Source organism: Juglans microcarpa x Juglans regia, chromosome 2D (assembly GCF_004785595.1).
Source record: "Juglans microcarpa x Juglans regia isolate MS1-56 chromosome 2D, Jm3101_v1.0, whole genome shotgun sequence".
Classification (NCBI taxonomy): Eukaryota; Viridiplantae; Streptophyta; class Magnoliopsida; order Fagales; family Juglandaceae; genus Juglans; species Juglans microcarpa x Juglans regia.
Window position 1 is genome coordinate 43,494,659 of NC_054596.1, and position 23,626 is coordinate 43,518,284.

Consider the following 23,626-nt stretch of genomic DNA (forward strand, 5'->3'; position numbering starts at 1 on the left):
GCATAGCCTCTAAATTGGAAAATTCCCAACCTACGCCATTGACCAAGAAAAGTTTCCTCGTCTATTGTTTGGCATTCCAATGATGGCTCTCAAAACGAGCCAACCACTGCTTCCTAATCCGAAAGCTACAAATATTTCCTGGAGAGCTCCTCAAAGAATAAAACTCCAAGAACTCTCAAGCAGTTAAATCTAGATATTCTTCCCTAGCAGGTTCCAAAACCAAATGAAATACAATGCAAGAATAAAGAAGAACCCGCCATGCTTGAGAATGAAGTTGCACAGAGGCCAATGGAAGAAGGTCAAGAACGTCGTGTACTAGGTGACCGAAAGGGAATCGCAAACTGTGGGTTAGGGCGCAGACAGGAAGAGCAACCTTTTTGACAAACCCTTCCTCATCGATGCAGCCATGACGAAGGAGTTCCAGGAGTATTGAGTTTGGAATCCTATAGGTGTGTTGCAGATTCGTCAAGTCCTTAGTAGTGAAGGTGGAGCGCCACCCAAAACCTTCAAAACACGGGACGTCTTTAGTAGAGGAAGACTGTGGCGCAACAGAGGTTTGAGATGTGTTTCATTGGGTCATGAGGATGACAATCAAGAATAAAGAAAGAAAGAAATGGGGAAGGTTAGAATCGCAAGTAAAGAAATCAAAATAATGGGGTTTCGAGAACGTAAAGAAGAAAGGAAAAAATCGAGAAGAATATGAAAAATGGGAAGGAGTAGAGAAATGAAGTGCAGGTAATAAATGTAAATCATAATTACCTGACTAAAGAAAGTGATTGAAGAACTTGGTGATGGTTACTGGGTAACATATGCACGTTTCCCAAGTTTAGAATTCTCGCCTCTTGACAATTGGAAATGACGAATAAAATAATAAATGGGCCAGCGGGATAGCCCATAGGTTGTCTCAAATCCCTACTAGGGTGGTCTAGGATCTCAAGCATCCTCAACTGAGGAAAGTATGATATTTGTAATTCCTTCATTATGAATTCCTCACGCATACATGCGAGAGGTATTAGCAAGGTAATTGGAGGAGTTAAGTATGGCCCAAACTGGGGCCTAAGGCCCATCATCCATAAATGATTCAAAAGAGTCATGTAGCTTAACAAAGACCCTAACCACCCTATTTATCAAGGAGGGATAAACCTCACATTATGGATATGAACCACGTGGTGATTAGATAATTCTGATACATCAGGAATAAGTCTTCTAAGGGCTAAGCATTGTGCAAAATTAATCAGTTTATAGTATTTATCCAATATCCTTCGTGCCTATATATAGGGGAACATGTAACTTTCAATTTATCTGATTGAGTATTCTTGAATTATTATATCTAACACATTACTGACTTAAGCATTGGATGTGTCACAGGCGCTCCACGCCACCCATTTAACGATTTGCAAGTTAACGATCACGACAAGTGGTACAAGAAATTAGTAGGTTTGTGTTTGATATAAATAAACGAATTGACTCGTTAAAACATGATTAATAAATAAGTCAACCCACAATGACCCGTTTAAGTTTTATTTCAAAATTATAATTTTTATTATTGTTGAGTTGTTAATATTGATATTTCTCAATATACTTATATTTTATTATTGAGATTTCAATTTTGAACCTATACTTGTATTTGTTATTATTAAATTTATAATATTATTTTTATTATACATTAAAATATGAAAAATATTGATATTTTTTCCTAGTAAGTAGGTTTATTGTTTTTTTTTATATATTTTGGTTACTAATAAATCTAAATTTTAATTTTAAGTGATATTATATTAATCAAGTCAAATGAAATATGCAGGTCAATTCAATCTAATGGTACCGGCCGGTTTTAGAACTAAGTGTACCAATCCGGGACCAGACTGGTCCAAAACCAGACCACCGGTCCATGTCAATTTTCTGGTTTGCCTCTTACACCCCTAGTGGCGAGTTCGAATTCTTTCCTTTCGTTATGGGCCCATTTCTGTCGTCCTTAGACTTGAATCGAGTTAGACAGGCGGGTGGGTGGGCAGCAGCTACTCTTCCTTCGGTAAAACATAGGGGCAGGCCCGACTAGCGATCTTATGAGGCCACCCATGGCTCTTGGTTCCTGCCTCTTCGAGTACACTTTAAAAACAAAGAAAAAGAAAGCGAAGAGAAGAGGGGAGAAGGAAGTTGTAATCAGCAAGGATCTGTTTGACTATGAGAACGAAGACTCGCCTCGGGGGCCGGCCTAAACCCTGCACCTCGCCCACCGCCACTACCAATAGGGCACTTCCTCTCCTCCACGATCAGGTACTTCGTCTTAATATCTTTTTTTTTTTTTTTTTTTTTTTTAATCTATGATGCTATTTATGCTGTATGCATCGATGCATTTCTGTGTCTATGGCTACCATTTTCAACTAGGGTTCCCGAATATTAAATTTTAGAATTTTAACTTGTTCATTAATGTTTCCCGCTTCGCAAAAATCGTATATATTCGTTTCACAGCCGGAGGATTTTATGCAAACAATTATGCATGAAATGTCGAGTGCGTGCAACGAGGGGCTTCACGATGATGCAGCTCTTAATTTGAATGAAGATACTGTTGATTGTATGGAGATAGATTCTTTTAAGGAGCGGACTTGTATAAGGTGCAATCGAGGTGGAGACGTCTTGGTTTGTCGCGAAATTGGCTGCCCAATTGCTCTCCACGAAAAGTGTGTGTGCTTTAAGCCTAAATTCGATGCCTTTGGTCGCTTTTACTGTCCCTATTGTTCCTACAAACGAACAATGGTAGAAACTCGACAATTTAGGAAAAAGGCTATGTTGGCAAAGAAAGCTTTGTTGAAATTTGTTAGTTCGAATGCTGTAGGTGGGAATGGGCAGAAGCTGGAGGACAGTGGTGAAGCTAAGAGGAAAGAGTCCAATGTATCCTTACCTCATGTGCGAAACAGAAACAGCCCTGATCATGAGAAATGTGTGTGGGTGGAGGATCTACAGGATGACAGATGTGAGGCACATAATAGGGTGATTGATGAACTTCACACAAATCATTCTATACCCAATGCTTGTAGTAATGTACATTTCAGAGAAGAAGAGATCGTACTAGATTTTACAGAAGAAAAATCCAATGATGTGAACATATCTGAAGCACATCTGTCTGATTTTATAGAAGACGGAGAAAGACTACAAGCAGAAGATGCATCACGAATGGATGAAAGTCAGAATGAAGGAAGTTTTGAGGAGGATGAAGAGCAAGCAGAGCCTTTGACTACTTGTAACTCGGATGAGGTGATGACTGTAGATGAGGGACTTCATGCATCAAGAGAAGGATCACAGGATGGACTTGAGGCATCTGCAGAGAATAAAGGCAAAAGGGATGGTGAACACAAATTGCAGCCAGAAGCACCAACATCACGGCCAAAGCGTTTCAAACAAAGAGCTCAAAAAAAGGCACGGCCTCAGAATGCTGGTTTACAAAGGAAAATATCCCCTCATAAATATATGACTCCAGAGAAAGATTCTAGGAAACCAAATGAGGATGTTGCTACCTCTAAAAACAAAAAAGTTACTGCCTCCAACAAGTCAAGACAACCCAGGGAGTCGCCTAAAAAATTGTGCGTTATTCATTTTATTGTGTATTTTCTTATATGGTTTAGTGCGGTGAATGTGAAAATCTGGAGCAAGAATAGTAGATAAAGTAGTATTAGGTGTGTGTCTACAATTATTGGTATATTGATATATTGTCCTAACTTGCAGCACGAAGATGACTTTTCCTAATGTGAAACGAAAGAGATTATTCTGGACAGCTGAAGAGGAAGATATGTTAAAGGTGTGGGTTTCTGGACATAGTCTTCCTAATTGTTTTGACCTCAGGAGATAGAATCAACGAATATCATTGAGTGCAACCTCATTTTGTTATTATTATCAACATTCTCTCTCGCCTTTAGTATATCAACACTCTCTCTTGCCTTTAGTAAGATTTCTGACATTGCTTATTTTATAAAATATTTCTTTGCAAAAACAAAATTTATGGCGAAACGGAAATAAGATATATCTGCTCTGTTTTTGTACTCTTGACAACAGAAAAGCTTCAAGAATCCATTAGTATGAAATCACATCAGTATTCAGGCTCATGTGCAAATCAAGACAGGTTTTCATGGATATAGCTTAAAGAACAGATAATAGAGCATAAATAAAAGATTTATTTCATGTTTGAAAACATGTAAGCACTTAATTTCTATGTTAAAGGTAGGAGTTTCTGGACATAGTCTTCCTGCATGGCTGGATCCATGCTTGCTAATTGTTTTGACCTCGGAGATAGAATCAAATAATATTATTGAATGCAACCTCATTGTCGTTAATATTACCAACACTCGCCCCTTTAGTAATATTTTTCACATTGCTAGTTTTGTAAAATCTTTGTTTCTAAAATATTATATATATATATATATAATGGCCTTACAGAAATTAGATATATCTGCTCTGTTTTGTACACTTGATGATAGAAAACCTTCAAGAATGCATTATTATGAAATCACATCAGTATCCTGGCACATGTGCAAATCAAGACAGTTTTTCATGGATATAGCTTAACAGAAAAGACAATAGAACATAAATAAAAGACGTTTTCAAAAACATGTGAGCACTGAGTTTCTTCATTACCTTTGTCATTTTCTTCAAGTCAAGACAGTTTTTCATGGATATAGCTTAACAGAAAAGACAATAGAACATAAATAAAAGACGTTTTCAAAAACATGTGAGCACTGAGTTTCTTCATTACCTTTGTCATTTTCTTCAAGTTCCACTTCAACGACTATGTTCTACTTGTTTCCAAGCTTTTACTAGAATTTCCTCAACTGTACCATGTACGTTAACGAGCTAAGAATACAGTACTTACAGGATTTTTTGAAACTGCTTTCTGAGGCAGGTTTCTTTTTTTTAAAAAAGCCAAAAACAAAAGGCAAGTGCAAAAATACATCAACAAACTTATTAAACAATTTGTTCGTGTGTGTGTTGGGAACGCGGGGGGGGGGGGGGGGGGGGGGGGGGTGGGGGGGTGGAGGAGGTTATGCGTGCTTTATATTTCAGAATGCAGTAGTATACATGATGTTGGGCGTGATCTCGCCCTGAACAAAAGCCTGGTGGGCACCAACCACATCAATGCTTGGAAAATCCCAGTCGAGCACTCGGAGCATCCCGTGTGAGCGTCATTGCTTGCCCGGGAAACAATCTGGGCAGGCACTTAACCCACCAGCACTCAGAAAGTCCCAAGTGAGCAATGCAGCTTGCCCAAAAGAAAAGCAAGGCACGCACATAACCTGCCTGAACATAGAGAGCCTCAGACGAGCAATGAGCCTGCCTGAGCCACAATCAAGGTGAGTGGCCATGAGGCTCACCTGGGCTGTAAACGCATAGCCCGGCCTCGCAAGGATTAGTGAAGGGAAGCAAGGCTGGTGCTTAACCTGCCCACACAGGGAGCATTTTGGGTGAGCAATGAAGCTCCATTGCTCGCCTGCATCATGGGATGCAGGCGAGCAATAAAACTCGCCCTAATGCATAAACCTGTCCAATGTCGGGCTTGGCAACGCGAGCCTGTGACCCATGTGGGGGCTTTAAACTCCAATAAACTGTGGTTCAGCCCATTGGAAGCCTATTACTAGAGATAAAAGGAAAGTTGACTGATGAAAGTGATATAAGTCAAGTAGGACTCAACTATTCAAAAGAAGAAAAGAGACCCCTATAAAAGGAGGGAACCACTACAAACGAGGGGATCGGATAACTCTAGAAGGAAAGCTTCTCTACCATCTCAGGGGACTCTTTCTCCAAAACGAAGGTGTCATCTTCAACCTCCTAGGAACCCTATTTTCTCCATGTTATTGAGAACTATGAGAGGCCATGAGAGACTCTAAATCACCCAAGATAGTGGATTTCACCCCCAAATGATCTATAGACGTAGGTTTTTATGCTGAACCATGTAAATCTCTATGTCTCTCTTTATTTACATTTTATATGCTTTATTTACTATTTATTTCAGGGATGAGCATGCGAGAATCGTATTAATGCCCAAACCACATCGTAGGCCATTCAACCGTATTGTTGGGCTCCAATTCTGAAAAATGCATCAACATATGAGAAGATGGTGGTTTGAAAGAAAAACAAACAAATTAAACAAAAAGGAAATCTAAAAAATGAAAAAGAGCACTTAGCATTCACCTGAACCATCCAGAACTGAAGGGATTGCCGAAGGTTGTTTTGAGCTCTAGCAAGCTTAAAGGAGATGTCCTGTTCTGATACTTCTTTTCTTTTCTTTTTTCCGAGTTCCAAGGATAAATTACTAAAACGATTTTAGTATTTTTGTTGATGGGTATAACATTTGCAATTTATTTTAATTGGGATTATAATGTGACTTTTGTCCTGGTGTAGTACAGGCTGCCACATAAAGGAGACATGCCTGAGTTTCAATTTGTCTGACTTTAAGTACTATTATGTTGCAGGAAGGAGTGCATAAGTTTTCAACTTCAGCAAACAAAAATATTCCTTGGAGGAAAATTTTGGAATTCGGTCGTCATATATTTCATACGACCCGTACTCCTGTAGATCTCAAGGATAAGTGGAAGAATATGATGGCCAAAGATTCATCTACAATTAACAAAGAATCACCCTAATACTTACAACTTGAAAGGAAGAAGGTAATTTTGTGATTTCACAGTCCATTTGATCATTGTATTTTCATAGGTAATTTTATTTCGTTTTTATCTTATTTTAAACCATCTGCAGGTGCTGATCAGTCTGAAGGGGGTGAGATTGTAGTTACTGTTCCTTTTTTTTTTTTTTTTTTTATTTTGGGGGAGGGGGGGGGGGGGGGGGGGGGGGAATCTTTTCGTCATAACACACCCTTAATAGTGGTGTTGGACTGCTGGTATTGCACTACTGCCAAAAGTTGCATCTCTTGAAACTAACAAATCCAGAATGACAGTTCTTTGGGAACTATGAGGGTTGATTTCATGTCAAACTTTCTCCGGGAGTTTGGGTTAGTGTTGATTGTTTTAACATTGCAGATATGAATGACGTTTTACATGACGATTGGAGTATAAGATTCTTCAAAATTTATAGTTAATAAATTGGCTGCCGTCTATATCAACTCATTCTTTACTCAAGGATACTTATCCATATTATATTGGTGATAACCAGCTAATAGGGGATTAGAATCAACTTTTAATAGGTCGCTTCTAAAAGGACAAGTTCTAAAAGGACTAGTTCTAAAAGGTTTGATGCTTTGAACGAGTAATATATCCAAGTAGTCTTATCTGAATATATTCTCAGGACTGTCTATTAACCTAAATGTACGACTTATTATACTATGTGCTATACTGCCTTATTCGACTGCTTACACAAGTAGTTTCATCTTTTCATGTGATGCAGGTATTTTTGTAGCGGCTATTTGCTGGGTTGTGAAAGGAGTGGAACAAACGGTTAATAGAAGGTTTGGTGTTTGTGACTGGCATTGCGACAAAGGGCATGGTGCCAGCATCTACTGGAGTCCCCATCTACCCGCCATTGTGAATTGGTCTCCCCACGCAGTTTCTATATTTGTTCCCATGATGTCTAATTATACGAGTATAACACTAGGAAGACTAGTTGGATTGTGAATTTTGTGTATCCTATTCTATATATCTAATCGACACGAACTTTTGTTTATCAATGAAAATGAAATTCGTATTATGAAAAGTGTAAGCAAGGAAAAACCTTTTGCTTTCTTCCTCTTGTATGTGACGGACCGGTACGATCGGCCCTTGTATTATATCAACATTTTTTATTTAAATTTTAAATAAAAGAAGACGGTACCCGTAATGTATTTAACGGGTCATATCAGCGTACTCAGCTTGCTTGTGCAGCTTAATTGGTGTAAACACTAGTAACGTCAAAATAGTATGATTATGGCGGCTTCACGGTAACGAGGTTAGCTAGAGTTTAATTATGGTCGCTGCTAGTTCACTTCGCTTCTAACTACATTCTTTTTTCTTTTCTTTTTTTCAAAAGTTCCAAGTTTCTAACTACTTTCTTCTATTGATGCATAGCGACCAGCGAGGATGTACCATGAAAATTTTATAAGAGTAATGTTATTCATATATATATATATATATATATTTATCTGCATCTTTATAATGGATATTAAATGATTAAATCTATTGATTAAGTTTCACTTATTTATTAATAATTTGATGTCATGTCAAAAAATATTCGGCGGACAGTTATTTTAAATAAAAACTTTATTCTTTTAATAGCTTTATTAAAAGAATTATTTTAAATGGATAATGAGGAAGTTATTTAAAATCTTATTTTAAGCCATATGCAAACCTTTTATAAAAAAAAATAAATCTCACTAAAAAATACTAAATTATTTATTTACGATGAATTGCACTTTTTTACAAAAAAAATTATGCAAGATTTGTCTATATGAAATTTATACAAATCATTTCTTTTAAAATATAGCTACACTTTTCGGCCCCGCCAGCCCAAACTACCCTGGCCTTCATTTAGCTATCATGATTAAACGACCGCTATTTATAAGCTCTACAATTAAATGACCATATTTGATTGTACGCTAATTAGCAATCATAAAGTGTAATTAAATGCAAATAACTATTATGAACCATTCGCAGCAATCATTAACAGTCAAGGTAACCACTTAAACAGTCATTTAGTTTGGCTAATTGCCCGCTTGAATTTGAGTTTGAAAATCTAAAAAGTACTAAGTTAAAAATCTTTCGGCAGATAATTTTACATTTAAAAAACTACAATAACTAATTTAAAAGCCTTTTAAATACATGTTTACTAAACAGTAAACATTTTTTTTTTAAATTTATAATAGAGTTGCTTGTAGCAATTTCTATGATTAAAAGTACTATTACAAAAATTTTATTTCTTATCGCAATCTATATGTGCAAGCACGCATCTAGAAGCATTTCTCGCAATTGTGTTTCCCTTGTTTCTGACAGATTTTTAGCAATAGCCAGCCAATGGTCCATGAAAATTTGTGGAAGTAATTCACTCCATAAAATCTCAAGGCCAAGATCAAATCTGCAAGACTGCAAGAAATTTACTCCCTTCGGTGGGGGTTCTAGATCTGAGTATGCTATGGTTGACGTTGCATTTATCAAGTCTTTAATATATATGCATATTTGTGCTCAACATGGAATTTTTGCTTTTACTTGTAGTATGGATAAACCTGATCGAGGGTGATCCAAACATAGCGTATCTCCAAGTAAGAAAGAGATTGCCTCAAGTTTTTATCTAAATTAATTCGAGAGCTTCGAGTGTGGTGGAGAGACAGACACGTCATAAAGAATTGGATTCAATAACACTTTCGTTTGCGAGTAGTAGGGTATAATGACCAAAGCAAGAAAGTAAATTGAATGGTCAAAAGCCTGGAAATAATGTTTTTCCTCGTTTGTTAATCATTATTTATGTCAACTACATGTCAGGTACAAATATAGAAAGCGCTATGTAGAAAATAAGGCTGTTGATTCAATACGTAGACTTAGCTCGCATGCATTAGTTTCTAGACTGCTTTCACCACAATGGGACTCTTCACAAAGTGCTTTTCATCTGACCAAATCAACCTTCCAAAGATATAGTCTTCGGATGCTTTGGCTTCTCTAACCATTAGTGTAATATTGAAGCTTTTCTCTTCATCAACCTTCCTAAATTTCAAGCTTTCGGGCTTCACAATAACCAAAATTCCACTTGGTTCTTGGATGTGAGCTCTGTAAGTTCCTGGGGAACCCACATTCTTTAATGTTCGAGTCACCGTAATAGAGTCTGAAAGTTTAGCGATTGTGATTGAAGGATAGTTGAGGTTGGCGAGACTGATGAGCTTGGAGCACTTATAGGGGTTATCTGAGAACATTGAAACATTGTATCCTAGAGCACATATGAAGTCGAGGTAATCATTAATAGATAAGTCATAAACCAGCCCTGGATCCAAGGCACTGTTTGGAAGAACATGTCCTGCTCCATAGCTGAATGGTGTTGCCTTAACGTAAGAAGCGTTGAGAATTGGTTCCCTCCTGTTATCTTGTGTTTCAGCTGTAAAATAGGAGGAAATGAGAAGGTAAATAATGAATTTCAGAAGTATTAGTTGTATCGTGAGATACAAGCTCGCGTCTCTTCTTTGTATTGTATCGAATGTTAAGATCCAATTTGTGTTTCTGTGCTTTATTTGGATGATGAGAAGATAACAGAAATGGAGAAGATATATTGTAGTTGCACCTATAGAGACTGTAATGGCACAGTAAGATCCTAAAAGTTACTACTGTCTTTAATTATCTTTAAGATAGTGCTAGCACGAGATCCGTCACGAATAAAAATGTTTTAGATATTTTTTGTTGTTCTTAAATATTTTTTTAAAAAACAAATTTATATCATCACTAAAAATATTTTCTTAATCATAAATTCCGTTTAGATTTAGAGAGAATTGAAATAGTTTGTAAATAATAGAATAAAATATTATTTTTTAATATTATTATTATTTTAAAATTTAAAAAAATTAAATTATTTATTATATTTTATATAAAAATTTAAAAAAATTATAATATTGAGATGAGTTAATCTAAATTTTAAATCTAAACCGGGCCAAAGTAAAAAAATAAAGAAAATATTTATTGGGACCAACATTTGGTGAGTCTAGTAATTTTGTTAAAAAAAAAAAAAAAAAAAACCGGGATGTGGCGGGACCCGCAGCATTTTCCATTATAATCAGTTAAATCTATACTTTTTGAGAAAAGAGCGTTGCTTGTAAAGTAAAATGCAACCACTGGAGTCTAACCGGTTGTCATGATTGCAGACCTAATAGCTGCAGGACTCCAAGTAGGATGGAGGGTTTTAAGGAGGCCGACGATGCCAGAAACGTGAGGACAGGACATTGAAGTTCCTGACACCGAGTTGAATTGAACTCGGCGCTCGTCAAATATTTGATTTGTTGGACCTTGTGCTTCAGTATAGGCTGCTATGACACTAACTCCCGGTGCAGTAATATCAGGCTGAACGTACAACAGTTATTGTATATATTCAATGCATTCGACCCAAGAAATCAAACAGAAATAGAGTTTATGTATAGGGTAAGGATGCATGCGTACCTTTAGGATTTCAGGTGCTATGGTGCTTGGTCCCTTCGATGAGAAAGCTGCCATGAAGGGAGCTGGCTTTGTGCCCAATACTGTCGTTGCGCGGGTAATGTAAGCTTTTGGAGATCTGTGAAGCATATGGATTTCTCAGTATTATCATGCTAACAATTATTTTGACAGTTTGAAACTGATAAGCGGCCTAGACGTGCGTCTCCTCACTTCAACACAGCGGACATTTCTATAGATGAGAATATGAACTTAAATGGAGCACTATATCAGTTCAGAAGCATTTAATTTTTCAGATATGCTGTACGGTAAGTGCTCAAAGCACATCGATGAGGCCAGTGTAGTGATCGACGTGCATAGGAAAAAAAAAATGAGGCTCCATGCAATCAGTCGTACATGCAGCTAAAGACAATGTTCTTACTGGTGTATCATCTTACTTGGTTGAATTGCAATAAGTAAAGATGGCGACACCATCAGTGAAATTGATGTGCGAAGCAGGGAGTAAATGTGCATCGGCAATAATTTCGTTCCCATCAATCTCACTGTTGGCAAGAACCATTCCCAGGGCGCCAGCCAATAGAGCTTGCTCACCCTTATCCACTCTTGCATTTTGACCCCGAAGACAGACCAAAATCTTTCCCTTCACCTTTCTAGGATCAAGTGTTCCATTCTTACATAGCAGACTGCAATACCAAGAGCTTGAGTAAGCACATTAAACATTGACTTGTCACACTTCAGCATATCTACAGGAATGGGCCGAGGTCACTGTAGACTTTGGTTTGAGATAATAAAGATTTAGAGGTTTGGACTCAGGAGCTTGTGTGAGCTCGGATTAGGTGGTTAATGTTTTTTTACTTAGGTAATTAAAATCATCTCAATTCATTATTATAATTTTTTTAAATCTCAACACAAAATATAATAAATAATTCAATTTTTTTAAATTTTAAAATAATAATAATATTAAAAAATAATATTTTATCATCTCAATTCAACTCAACTCAATTCAATTTAACATCTAAACGTAACTTTAATTTTAATGTATTTCATATATGGGCTAGGTTGGTTAGCTAAGCCCACTTGCTTATATTTTTTTATGTGTATTTGCTGTCAGTTGGACTAGACTAAAGGATCATGGCCTGCATTTAGCTTTCCGTAGGGTCAAGTGAGTAGTATATATATGCTCAGAAGTTGGAGAGTGTTAGGAAATCTGGAATATTATAGAACTTTTTTTTTTTATTTTTTTATCTCATTTTCTCTCATTTTTTGGAGGAGCTCCCCTCCGTGAGAGCAAATCAGTATTATCTTTTTCATTTTCTGAGTTGTGTTACATTGACGTACACTATTGCATAGCACATTGAACTACCAAGAGGTTGAATTGTTCTGTACTTACGCATCTTCAGCTGATGCATTTGCTGCTTTGGTATCTGCAGCGCTAACAAGCGGGTAGAACTTTTTGCTTCCCAAGACTGTAGATGATAAACTCTCTCCCTACGGATCACAGTTAATTAATAAAGTTAAAAATATAAGAGAGAGAGAGAGAGAGTAAATCAATACAACGAAGGACCACACATTAGTTAGAAAGTTAAGACATAACGAAATAAGCTAGCAAAAAAGACGGTTTCTTCCTCTCCCATGTTCCTCAATTTTTTGCCTGGAAATACAAATCCTCAAAGGATCAGACTCGATTCAAACTCAAAATGAAGATAAACTAAAAAACAAACAGAATGAAGATAAAGGACCAGACTCAGCTCAAACTCAAGATGAAGATAAATTCAAGAAATAATATTGACATCAGACACTGTTTGGAATCATTCAAAACATACCAGAATAAAATTACAAAAACACCCTCACAACAAAATCCATTTCCCTCTCATTTCACACATTTTATTTTTGAAATTCCTCTCCTCCCCCGTCGCCCGTCCTCTCCCCCTCCCCCCCTTCACTAGGGGGCGCTACCCACCCCCTACGGGGCGGGGGCACCCCTTCCCCTTATCCCGCCCCCGGAGCGGGGGCGGGACGGATTCTCTTTTCACTTAAAAAAAAACACTATATTTATTTTATTTAAAAATTATTTATAAGTGTAAAAGTAATTAAAAATAATTTTTTAGATCCAAATTATAAATTTAAATTTTGTAAATATGACAATAATTTAAAAATTATGTAATTTCTAAATTTGCTAGTACATATTTTGTGTAAATTGCAGTGTATTAGTTTTTAAACTATGTAGTTTTTAAATTTGTCAATTCATATTCTATGAACAAGTCTAACAAATTGTAATATATATTTATATATACACAATTTGTAAAATATAAATATATATTTATGTTTATATATATGTATATAATATATATATAAAAATCGGGGCGGGGCGGGATTGGGCCCTCCTCGTCACCCGCCCCCGCTAGGGGCCCTAGATGCGGGGGCGGAGCGGAAGCGGGGGCAGGGCCCCGCTGCCCACCCCACTGCCTGAATTAGAAATAATACCTGGCGGGCTTTGAGAGAGAGCTGATGAAGGAGTGAGAGAGGGAGTGAGAGAGTTGATGAGTGAGAGAGAGAGCTGATGGATGAGAGGTGGAGAGTGGGAGAGAGGTGGAGGGCAAGATAGAGAGAGCGAGAGAGAGAGGTGGAGGGCAAGGTAGAGAGAGCGAGAGAGCGAGGTGGAGAGTTTGGCTGGCTCAGAGGAGCTCCGGGAGGAGTCGCAGTGGTCAGGAAAGGTGCTCGGTGGGGCTAGAACCGACGCACAGCGACGACAAAGCCGTTGGTGGCCTCGAGCTCGTGTGAAACCCACCATTTATGGGTAGCTTGTGTGTGTGAGATGGAGAGGGAGAGGGAGGTTTGTGGTGGCTGGGTCTGCTAGAGGTGGTCGTCGATGTGAGGTGATGGAGGTGCGGTGGCTTGGGTGGTCGCGTACGGCGGCGTAAGGGGAGAGAAATGGGTGAAATCCATTTCGGTTGGGTTACTGTAGGGGAGAGAGAGGGTTGCACGTGGGGGAGATCGGTGGCGGCTGGCTTAGTCGTCGGCGTAAGGGGAGTCATCGATGGTGGCGGTGAGGTTGGGCGATGACAGGCTGAGCTGAAGGAAAATTGGGTGAAGGCTTCTGTCAGGCTGAGAGAGCTGATGAGAGAGAGAGGGGTAGATGAATCTGAGTGATGCATTTTGCTTTAAAAAAAAAATGAGTAGATACGTCACATGTGCTACGGATCAGCCGTGAACAATGGCTGATCCATAGCACTACAAAACAGAGTAAGGATAAGGATAAGAAGCAGAAAACTGAAGATAGTGGGAGCTGAAATCAGAAAGCAATTCAAACTCAAACTAATCTCTTGTATACTTTAGTTAACGATAGAATCATTGTAACAAACTCTGATGTATTATCATTATAAATATATCTGGAACTCCTCAAAATATTCATTGAGGAAATCTATTCCAAAACATACAGTTTATTAAGATTCTTTAATCCTTTCCCTTTTAAGTTCGATCTGATCTTTTGTTTGAAGTTTCGCTCAAGACCTTTTTACCGCGGGGGCCTATTATTATAAAAGAAACCTGGCTCGCTCAATGAGTGTCAAAAGCAAATATATAGGAGGATTTGATAAAATCTTATCTTGCAATAGTGACTACAGCTAAAGGTAGTGTATCCCATATACTTACCTAAAATGCAGTAGCATTCCTAACATCTTAAACATAAATAGAGCTCTATTCTTACCTTGGTTAAAATCCATATGATATGAAGATTTTGAAGACTGCACCCGCGCGAATATCATATGATATTCTCATAATGCTATATTTTCCAACAATAGGACTGAAAAACTAACCTCCAAGCGCATGTTGTTGCCGAGGATAACATTACTGCGGAACTGCCTGTCCATGGTGCTGGCTCCCACTGTTATCTGCCAGGGCGCAACATTGGAGACAGTCCCATCTTTAGGCCCAGAATTTCCAGCGGAGCAAACCACCACAATACCGTGCTTAACAGCATGGAAGGAGCCAATTGCTACGCTGTCATTAAAGAAGGGCGTGGGCTGCCCTCCCAGTGATATGGACAGAACATCAACGCCATCATGGATGGCCATATCGAAGGCTGCAACTATGTCTGCATCAAAGCATTCATCCGGAGGCCAGCACACCTTGTAAGCTGCTACCCGAGCTTTTGGTGATCCTCCCTTTGCTGTTCCTTTGCCGAAGCCGTAGATACTAGCCCCGGCAACGAAATTACCACCAGCCGTTGATAAAGTATGAGATCCATGGCCATCATTATCGCGTGGTGTGTCAAAGGAGGAATTTAGTGAACCAGCAACTGCGGCATAGCCTTTGTTGCAGTACCTTGCTCCAATTAGCTTTCTTTGTTCCACCGATTTGGCACAATGAACCGCCAATATTGATGGGTTAGTGAAAAAAATGGTCAAGTTTGTTAAAAGAAAACTTCAGACTACAGGGGACTGCAAGTAAGCGTATGGCGAAGGGTGAAGGGATTATTTTTTTCGAGTCCTTTTCTGCGTAACCGTTTCCTGATTGACAATAGGAATTTAACGTCTTAAAACTTCGTTAAATGAACACTACTTTCTGATTGTATTTGCGTCGTTATTATCGTTGTTGTTATCTGAGAATCTCGGTTATGAAGTGAGCCTAAGACGTATGGTTCAAATTTATAATCGACTGTCTCTGTGCATTAGAGTAATGCATAAGGTATCATTTGAAATATATAGGGGCAGGGGGGGCACACTTCCATGCTGAAGGTCTGAAAATTCTCAAGTCCTAAACTAGTAGTTTTATAAATTAATCACAGTGAGACGTATAAAGTAATTCAATTTTTCATTATTATCCTGTGTTAAAATCAGAGTAAAAATATAATTATAACATATTCATAACTATATCATTTCTCATTGATATATATATATTAAAATTCTACATGTCACACTTTTATCCCGAGATGAAATTGTCTATTAGGCCTCAACTTTTGAATTCTTATTTTATAAAAAAAGGATAGCTCAAAAGTGATAAAAATACCATATATTATATAGTAGGAAAAAATTAATGGGATCAATTATACTATGTAATAATACTCTTGTATATATATATATATATATTGAATGAATGATGCAAATTAAAACAAGAGTTTCTTTTAGTAATGTGATTGTATATGGATTCTGAGATAGGAAAAGGGTAAACCACCTATCTTTTCGAGAAAAGTCTAAATTAACGAAGATGCTTTATGCATACAGTTCCACGTCTGTGACCCCACCATCAAAATGGGGTTGAATATTCAAACTTTATCGCTTTGGTTTCATAAAGTCAACGTTGCTGAAAAGACCCTCCAACTTTGAGTAACGATTGGCCAGTTTTTCGATGAGAGAAAACGGAGAGAGAAATATTGCCGTTCTATTAGTACAAATCATTCACTTAACAAAAAGTAGATAGGTAGTAACTATTACCTGTTGCAATGAAAACCAGCATCAGTTTCATTTTGGCAGATTCCTTTCCACTTCGATGGAATCGGTCCCAAACCCTCATCACTAAAGCTTTTAGATTCGGGCCAGACGCCTAGCATTATCCCATTGAACAAAAGTGAGGCTAAAGCAAGTCCAAGAGTCGGCTAGAGACAATGCATTTAAAAATTATTCTCATTTCAATGTTATCTGGATTGTCAAAAGCCTGGCAGCGTTTGTTCTTACCGGAAAACTGAACTGTCCAACTTTATTGAGCATTTCCTAATTGACAAGTTATATGAGGGTATAGCATCATAACATGTTCCAATTGGTTTGTAGGTTGCATCATCTAGTCCTGGCAATAAACCCTCCCCAAAACCCAGTCGCAAGCAAATTTTCCTCGTTGCTAACAATGTTATCTACTAGTTGAATAATGGCACTAAAAGCAAGAAGGCAAAATTAAATAACGTTTAGGCTGATGATACCTTTCCAATGGTGGTCCAATCCTGTTAAATCACTATTCGTCTCCAAAATACGAGCTAATGGAAACGCGACTAATTAAAGAGTCTAGAAGCCCTCAAACATTGTGAATATTTTACATGCGTGAACATGGCGGCCAAGTTATGACATTTGCTAGAACCAAGGTTTGCTCTATTTAACTATTTAAGTACCCCACCCATATTTAGAAAATTTGAAAATTAAATATTATGTTATTACTTCAAATGTCATCTTTCAGGTACATCGATTTCTAAACCATGCCATGGTGACATAGAGCATCTTCTTTGTATTTCATGTCGAAGTCAACCATCCAAATCCCGATTACACAGAAAAGATCTATTTAGGATAAGCTCATCAATTTAAGGATTTATGTGGACTCGAGATCGGTGAACTTAAACGACGATAACTCAATTGAAATTCAAAGCCGAAGAGCAAAGCACACACCTGTATCCAGGTTTCCAATGATTGTATCTTCGCCATATCTTGCCTTCTTCCAACCGGAGTTGGAAGCAATCACCCCATCATGCTCGAGTCCCAGGAAGTCCCATGACCGAGTTGTGTGCAGTTTTCTTCCCTTGTTCAAGAAAACGGAGACCACTTTCGGATGCTCTGCATTTTGATAGATGTGTACGCAATTTACAATCAAGTCAACTGAATGTACTGTGAGTAAACAGAGAAGAGCAAGGAGATAGATTTCTCACTAGCAATCGAGGCTGCTACCTCATCGTCGAATGTTGCAGCAAAACCGTTGATGTGCCTTGCGTACGAGTAAAGTATGGATTCCTTCGCGAGAGCATGACTGCATGATTAGGAAGTCAAGCAATTGATGCGAGAAGATCAAAAATTTACTTGATAGTTAGATGATTCATTCAAATACCTTCCCAAGAATGATGCAAGAAACTCATAGTGCGTCTCGGTTACTCGATTAAAATCAATCGGAGATTGTTCTGGGCCATGTGAATGCGCCCCTAAGTATACCACATATGACTAGGTGTCCAACCGCAGAAGAAGGAATTAGTTAAACTCGAATCACGAAATCATCAACAGCAGATCACCGATACAGATAACAATTGACTTATTCTGATGTTCTATATTGAAAGAAAGAAGATAAAAATGCTTGCCTTTTTGGTAGCAGATGTGGTTGGCTGCAGCAGAGAGAATAGAAGAAATGATAGGAGGTAAATGGAAGGAATTGATAGTCTCATTGCCTACTTCTGTTGGGAATTACTGCTATACGCTTGACTCCTGACTGCTGGCGCCTCAATGGAACAGAGTTACTGACTTGTTTTGGTATTATAGCGAGGAAGAAGAGAACCGTCATTGGTATTTATATTCTGTTTTCCAATTACATTACAGAATTGTATATCGAGCGTCTAGTGGGGCCAATTGGAATTTCAAATTTTGTAATAATGAATGGATTTGAATGCAAAGATGCTGCTTTGTATAACGAGGGGACAATCACCTACGTAGTTAGCGCCCATTGTTGGGTTTGCACCTTTGGAGTCCCACACCGGAAGATAAAAAATAAGAAGCAGATCTCAAGGTTTATAAATAGGGTGCTTGGCCTCTTAGTTAATGATACCAAGTCATAAGCTTAATTAGTAACTTGTGACTCTAAAACAAGTCTTCTATTAACATTTACTTGTTAAAAGAAAATAGGTGAGAGTTAAAGTTTTACTAGTGGGAAAGCTTTGTAGGTGTCATTTGGGGTGAGAAGAAAAATTGTGTGATTGTAATAATTTTTCATATAGTGTATTTTCTTTTTCGGGTCTGATGATTTTTCTCTTATTTTTAGGAGTTTCCACGTAAATTTTTGTGTTGTTATTATTTCTTTATTTTTCCTCATATTTTACCAAAAAGTGGATCTTGAAGGTTAATTTTGAGAGGTCCAAATTCCTAACACCCATCAAGCTGCCAATTAATGACAATATCAACTTCCAGCCAGGAACTGCCACGTGTAAAGCATTGGATAAGATAACAACAGTCGCCTTGCCTTAGAGCCATTCCAACATGATAGGGGTGGCCCTGCTACCCCACCCCGCTTGCCCCATCCTCGCCTGGGCTAGACTAAAGGATCATGGCCTGCATTTAGCTTTCCGTAGGGTCAAGTGAGAAGTATATATATGCTCAGAAGTTGGAGAGTGTTAGGAAATCTGGAATACTATAGAACTTTTTTTTTTTTTTTTTTTTTTTTTTTTTTTTATCTCATTTTCTCTCATTTTTTGGAGGAGCTCCCCTCCGTGAGAGCAAATCAGTATTATCTTTTTCATTTTCTGAGTTGTGTTACATTGACGTACACTATTGCATAGCACATTGAACTACCAAGAGGTTGAATTGTTCTGTACTTACGCATCTTCAGCTGATGCATTTGCTGCTTTGGTATCTGCAGCGCTAACAAGCGGGTAGAAATTTTTGCTTCCCAAGACTGTAGATGATAAACTCTCTCCCTACGGATCACAGTTAATTAATAAAGTTAAAAATATAAGAGAGAGAGAGAGTAAATCAATACAACGAAGGACCACACATTAGTTAGAAAGTTAGACATAACGAAATTAGTTAGCAAAAAAGACGGTTTCTTCCTCTCCCATGTTCCTCAATTTTTTGCCTGGAAATACAAATTCTTAAAGGATCAGACTCGATTCAAACTCAAAATGAAGATAAACCAAAAAACAAACAGAATGAAGATAAAGGATCAGACTCAACTCAAACTCAAGATGAAGATAAATTCAAGAAATAATATTAGCATCAGACACTGTTTGGAATCATCCAAAACATACCAGAGTAAAATTACAAAAACACCCTCACAACAAAATCCATTTCCCTCTCATTTCACACATTTTATTTTTGAGAGGTCCAAATTCCTAACACCCATCAAGCTGCCAATTAATGACAATATCAACTTCCAGCCAGGAACTGCCACGTGTAAAGCATTGGATAAGATAACAACAGTCGCCTTGCCTTAGAGCCATTCCAACATGATAGGGGTGGCCCTGCTACCCCACCCCGCTTGCCCCATCCTCGCCTGGGCTAGACTAAAGGATCATGGCCTGCATTTAGCTTTCCGTAGGGTCAAGTGAGAAGTATATATATGCTCAGAAGTTGGAGAGTGTTAGGAAATCTGGAATATTATAGAACTTTTTTTTTTCTTTTTTTTATCTCATTTTCTCTCATTTTTTGGAGGAGCTCCCCTCCGTGAGAGCAAATCAGTATTATCTTTTTCATTTTCTGAGTTGTGTTACATTGACGTACACTATTGCATAGCACATTGAACTACCAAGAGGTTGAATTGTTCTGTACTTACGCATCTTCAGCTGATGCATTTGCTGCTTTGGTATCTGCAGCGCTAACAAGCGGGTAGAAATTTTTGCTTCCCAAGACTGTAGATGATAAACTCTCTCCCTACGGATCACAGTTAATTAATAAAGTTAAAAATATAAGAGAGAGAGAGTAAATCAATACAACGAAGGACCACACATTAGTTAGAAAGTTAGACATAACGAAATTAGTTAGCAAAAAAGACGGTTTCTTCCTCTCCCATGTTCCTCAATTTTTTGCCTGGAAATACAAATCCTTAAAGGATCAGACTCGATTCAAACTCAAAATGAAGATAAACCAAAAAACAAACAGAATGAAGATAAAGGACCAGACTCAACTCAAACTCAAGATGAAGATAAATTCAAGAAATAATATTAGCATCAGACACTGTTTGGAATCATCCAAAACATACCAGAGTAAAATTACAAAAACACCCTCACAACAAAATCCATTTCCCTCTCATTTCACACATTTTATTTTTGAGAGGTCCAAATTCCTAACACCCATCAAGCTGCCAATTAATGACAATATCAACTTCCAGCCAGGAACTGCCACGTGTAAAGCATTGGATAAGATAACAACAGTCGCCTTGCCTTAGAGCCATTCCAACATGATAGGGGTGGCCCTGCTACCCCACCCCGCTTGCCCCATCCTCGCCTGGGCTAGACTAAAGGATCATGGCCTGCATTTAGCTTTCCGTAGGGTCAAGTGAGAAGTATATATATGCTCAGAAGTTGGAGAGTGTTAGGAAATCTGGAATATTATAGAACTTTTTTTTTTTTTTTTATCTCATTTTCTCTCATTTTTTGGAGGAGCTCCCCTCCGTGAGAGCAAATCAGTATTATCTTTTTCATTTTCTGAGTTGTGTTACATTGACGTACACTATTGCATAGCACATTGAACTACCAAGAGGTTGAATTGTTCTGTACTTACGCATCTTCAGCTGATGCATTTGCTGCTTTGGTATCTGCAGCGCTAACAAGCGGGTAGAAATTTTTGCTTCCCAAGACTGTAGATGATAAACTCTCTCCCTACGGATCACAGTTAATTAATAAAGTTAAAAATATAAGAGAGAGAGAGTAAATCAATACAACGAAGGACCACACATTAGTTAGAAAGTTAGACATAACGAAATTAGTTAGCAAAAAAGACGGTTTCTTCCTCTCCCATGTTCCTCAATTTTTTGCCTGGAAATACAAATCCTTAAAGGATCAGACTCGATTCAAACTCAAAATGAAGATAAACCAAAAAACAAACAGAATGAAGATAAAGGACCAGACTCAACTCAAACTCAAGATGAAGATAAATTCAAGAAATAATATTAGCATCAGACACTGTTTGGAATCATCCAAAACATACCAGAGTAAAATTACAAAAACACCCTCACAACAAAATCCATTTCCCTCTCATTTCACACATTTTATTTTTGAGAGGTCCAAATTCCTATCACCCATCAAGCTGCCAATTAATGACAATATCAACTTCCAGCCAGGAACTGCCACGTGTAAAGCATTGGATAAGATAACAACAGTCGCCTTGCCTTAGAGCCATTCCGACATGATAGGGGTGGCCCTGCTACCCCACCCCGCTTGCCCCATCCTCGCCTGGGCTAGACTAAAGGATCATGGCCTGCATTTAGCTTTCCGTAGGGTCAAGTGAGAAGTATATATATGCTCAGAAGTTGGAGAGTGTTAGGAAATCTGGAATATTATAGAACTTTTTTTTTTTTTTTTTTTTTTTATCTCATTTTCTCTCATTTTTTGGAGGAGCTCCCCTCCGTGAGAGCAAATCAGTATTATCTTTTTCATTTTCTGAGTTGTGTTACATTGACGTACACTATTGCATAGCACATTGAACTACCAAGAGGTTGAATTGTTCTGTACTTACGCATCTTCAGCTGATGCATTTGCTGCTTTGGTATCTGCAGCGCTAACAAGCGGGTAGAAATTTTTGCTTCCCAAGACTGTAGATGATAAACTCTCTCCTTACGGATCACAGTTAATTAATAAAGTTAAAAATATAAGAGAGAGAGAGTAAATCAATACAACGAAGGACCACACATTAGTTAGAAAGTTAGACATAACGAAATTAGTTAGCAAAAAAGACGGTTTCTTCCTCTCCCATGTTCCTCAATTTTTTGCCTGGAAATACAAATCCTTAAAGGATCAGACTCGATTCAAACTCAAAATGAAGATAAACCAAAAAACAAACAGAATGAAGATAAAGGACCAGACTCAACTCAAACTCAAGATGAAGATAAATTCAAGAAATAATATTAGCATCAGACACTGTTTGGAATCATCCAAAACATACCAGAGTAAAATTACAAAAACACCCTCACAACAAAATCCATTTCCCTCTCATTTCAAACATTTTATTTTTGAGAGGTCCAAATTCCTAACACCCATCAAGCTGCCAATTAATGACAATATCAACTTCCAGCCAGGAACTGCCACGTGTAAAGCATTGGATAAGATAACAACAGTCGCCTTGCCTTAGAGCCATTCCAACATGATAGGGGTGGCCCTGCTACCCCACCCCGCTTGCCCCATCCTCGCCTGGGCTAGACTAAAGGATCATGGCCTGCATTTAGCTTTCCGTAGGGTCAAGTGAGAAGTATATATATGCTCAGAAGTTGGAGAGTGTTAGGAAATCTGGAATATTATAGAACTTTTTTTTTTTTTTTTTTTTTTAATCTCATTTTCTCTCATTTTTTGGAGGAGCTCCCCTCCGTGAGAGCAAATCAGTATTATCTTTTTCATTTTCTGAGTTGTGTTACATTGACGTACACTATTGCATAGCACATTGAACTACCAAGAGGTTGAATTGTTCTGTACTTACGCATCTTCAGCTGATGCATTTGCTGCTTTGGTATCTGCAGCGCTAACAAGCGGGTAGAAATTTTTGCTTCCCAAGACTGTAGATGATAAACTCTCTCCCTACGGATCACAGTTAATTAATAAAGTTAAAAATATAAGAGAGAGAGAGTAAATCAATACAACGAAGGACCACACATTAGTTAGAAAGTTAGACATAACAAAATTAGTTAGCAAAAAAGACGGTTTCTTCCTCTCCCATGTTCCTCAATTTTTTGCCTGGAAATACAAATCCTTAAAGGATCAGACTCGATTCAAACTCAAAATGAAGATAAACCAAAAAACAAACAGAATGAAGATAAAGGACCAGACTCAACTCAAACTCAAGATGAAGATAAATTCAAGAAATAATATTAGCATCAGACACTGTTTGGAATCATCCAAAACATACCAGAGTAAATTTACAAAAACACCC

At 37.9% G+C, this 23,626-nt stretch overlaps 2 protein-coding genes across 6 annotated transcripts; one reads left to right on the top strand and one right to left on the bottom strand.

Annotated features, from left to right (window-relative positions):
• The first annotated feature begins 2,017 nt into the window (after positions 1-2,017).
• LOC121250114 lies at positions 2,018-7,686 on the top strand. Of its 4 annotated transcripts, none has more exons than XR_005937713.1 (7): positions 2,018-2,274; positions 2,470-3,578; positions 3,721-3,793; positions 6,459-6,648; positions 6,740-6,795; positions 6,829-6,994; positions 7,387-7,686. XR_005937713.1 is itself a non-coding variant. In XM_041149054.1 (6 exons), the coding sequence occupies exons 1-4, from the start codon at positions 2,182-2,184 to the stop codon at positions 6,627-6,629; spliced, it is 1,446 nt and encodes a 481-aa protein (XP_041004988.1). In that variant the 5' UTR covers positions 2,018-2,181; the 3' UTR covers positions 6,630-6,648; positions 6,740-6,762; positions 7,387-7,686. The 4 variants fall into 4 exon arrangements, 2 of the variants coding, with proteins under 2 accessions (XP_041004988.1, XP_041004987.1); XR_005937712.1 differs by having other exon boundaries at positions 6,829-6,883; XM_041149054.1 differs by lacking the exon at positions 6,829-6,994 and having other exon boundaries at positions 6,740-6,762.
• A 1,709-nt stretch (positions 7,687-9,395) lies between these two features.
• LOC121250830 (subtilisin-like protease SBT5.3) lies at positions 9,396-18,397 on the bottom strand. Of its 2 annotated transcripts, XM_041150061.1 has the most exons (11): positions 18,142-18,393; positions 17,898-18,007; positions 17,722-17,819; positions 17,465-17,629; positions 16,529-16,637; positions 14,912-15,437; positions 12,487-12,584; positions 11,534-11,779; positions 11,103-11,217; positions 10,793-11,006; positions 9,396-10,053 (listed from the first exon to the last, which is right to left on the bottom strand). In XM_041150061.1, the coding sequence occupies exons 1-11, from the start codon at positions 18,223-18,225 to the stop codon at positions 9,527-9,529; spliced, it is 2,292 nt and encodes a 763-aa protein (XP_041005995.1). In that variant the 5' UTR covers positions 18,226-18,393; the 3' UTR covers positions 9,396-9,526. The 2 variants fall into 2 exon arrangements, with proteins under 2 accessions (XP_041005995.1, XP_041005996.1); XM_041150062.1 differs by lacking the exon at positions 11,534-11,779 and having other exon boundaries at positions 18,142-18,397.
• Positions 18,398-23,626: the final 5,229 nt, after the last annotated feature.

What these genes read in the sequence shown, in the direction of transcription:
- LOC121250114 (XM_041149054.1), top strand. Translation starts at nt 2,182, where the DNA reads ATGAGAACGAAGACTCGCCTCGGGGGCCGGCCTAAACCCTGCACCTCG. An exon ending in TTCCTCTCCTCCACGATCAG is followed by an intron (nt 2,275 to 2,469) that starts GTACTTCGTCTT and finishes TTCGTTTCACAG; the next exon opens with CCGGAGGATTTTATGCAAAC. An exon ending in AAGAGGAAGATATGTTAAAG is followed by an intron (nt 3,794 to 6,458) that starts GTGTGGGTTTCT and finishes ATTATGTTGCAG; the next exon opens with GAAGGAGTGCATAAGTTTTC.
- LOC121250830 (XM_041150061.1), bottom strand. Translation starts at nt 18,225, where the DNA reads ATGAGACTATCAATTCCTTCCATTTACCTCCTATCATTTCTTCTATTC. An exon ending in GGTAGCAGCCTCGATTGCTA is followed by an intron (nt 17,630 to 17,721) that starts GTGAGAAATCTA and finishes ATCAAAATGCAG; the next exon opens with AGCATCCGAAAGTGGTCTCC. An exon ending in CATTGGAAACCTGGATACAG is followed by an intron (nt 16,638 to 17,464) that starts GTGTGTGCTTTG and finishes GGATAATGCTAG; the next exon opens with GCGTCTGGCCCGAATCTAAA.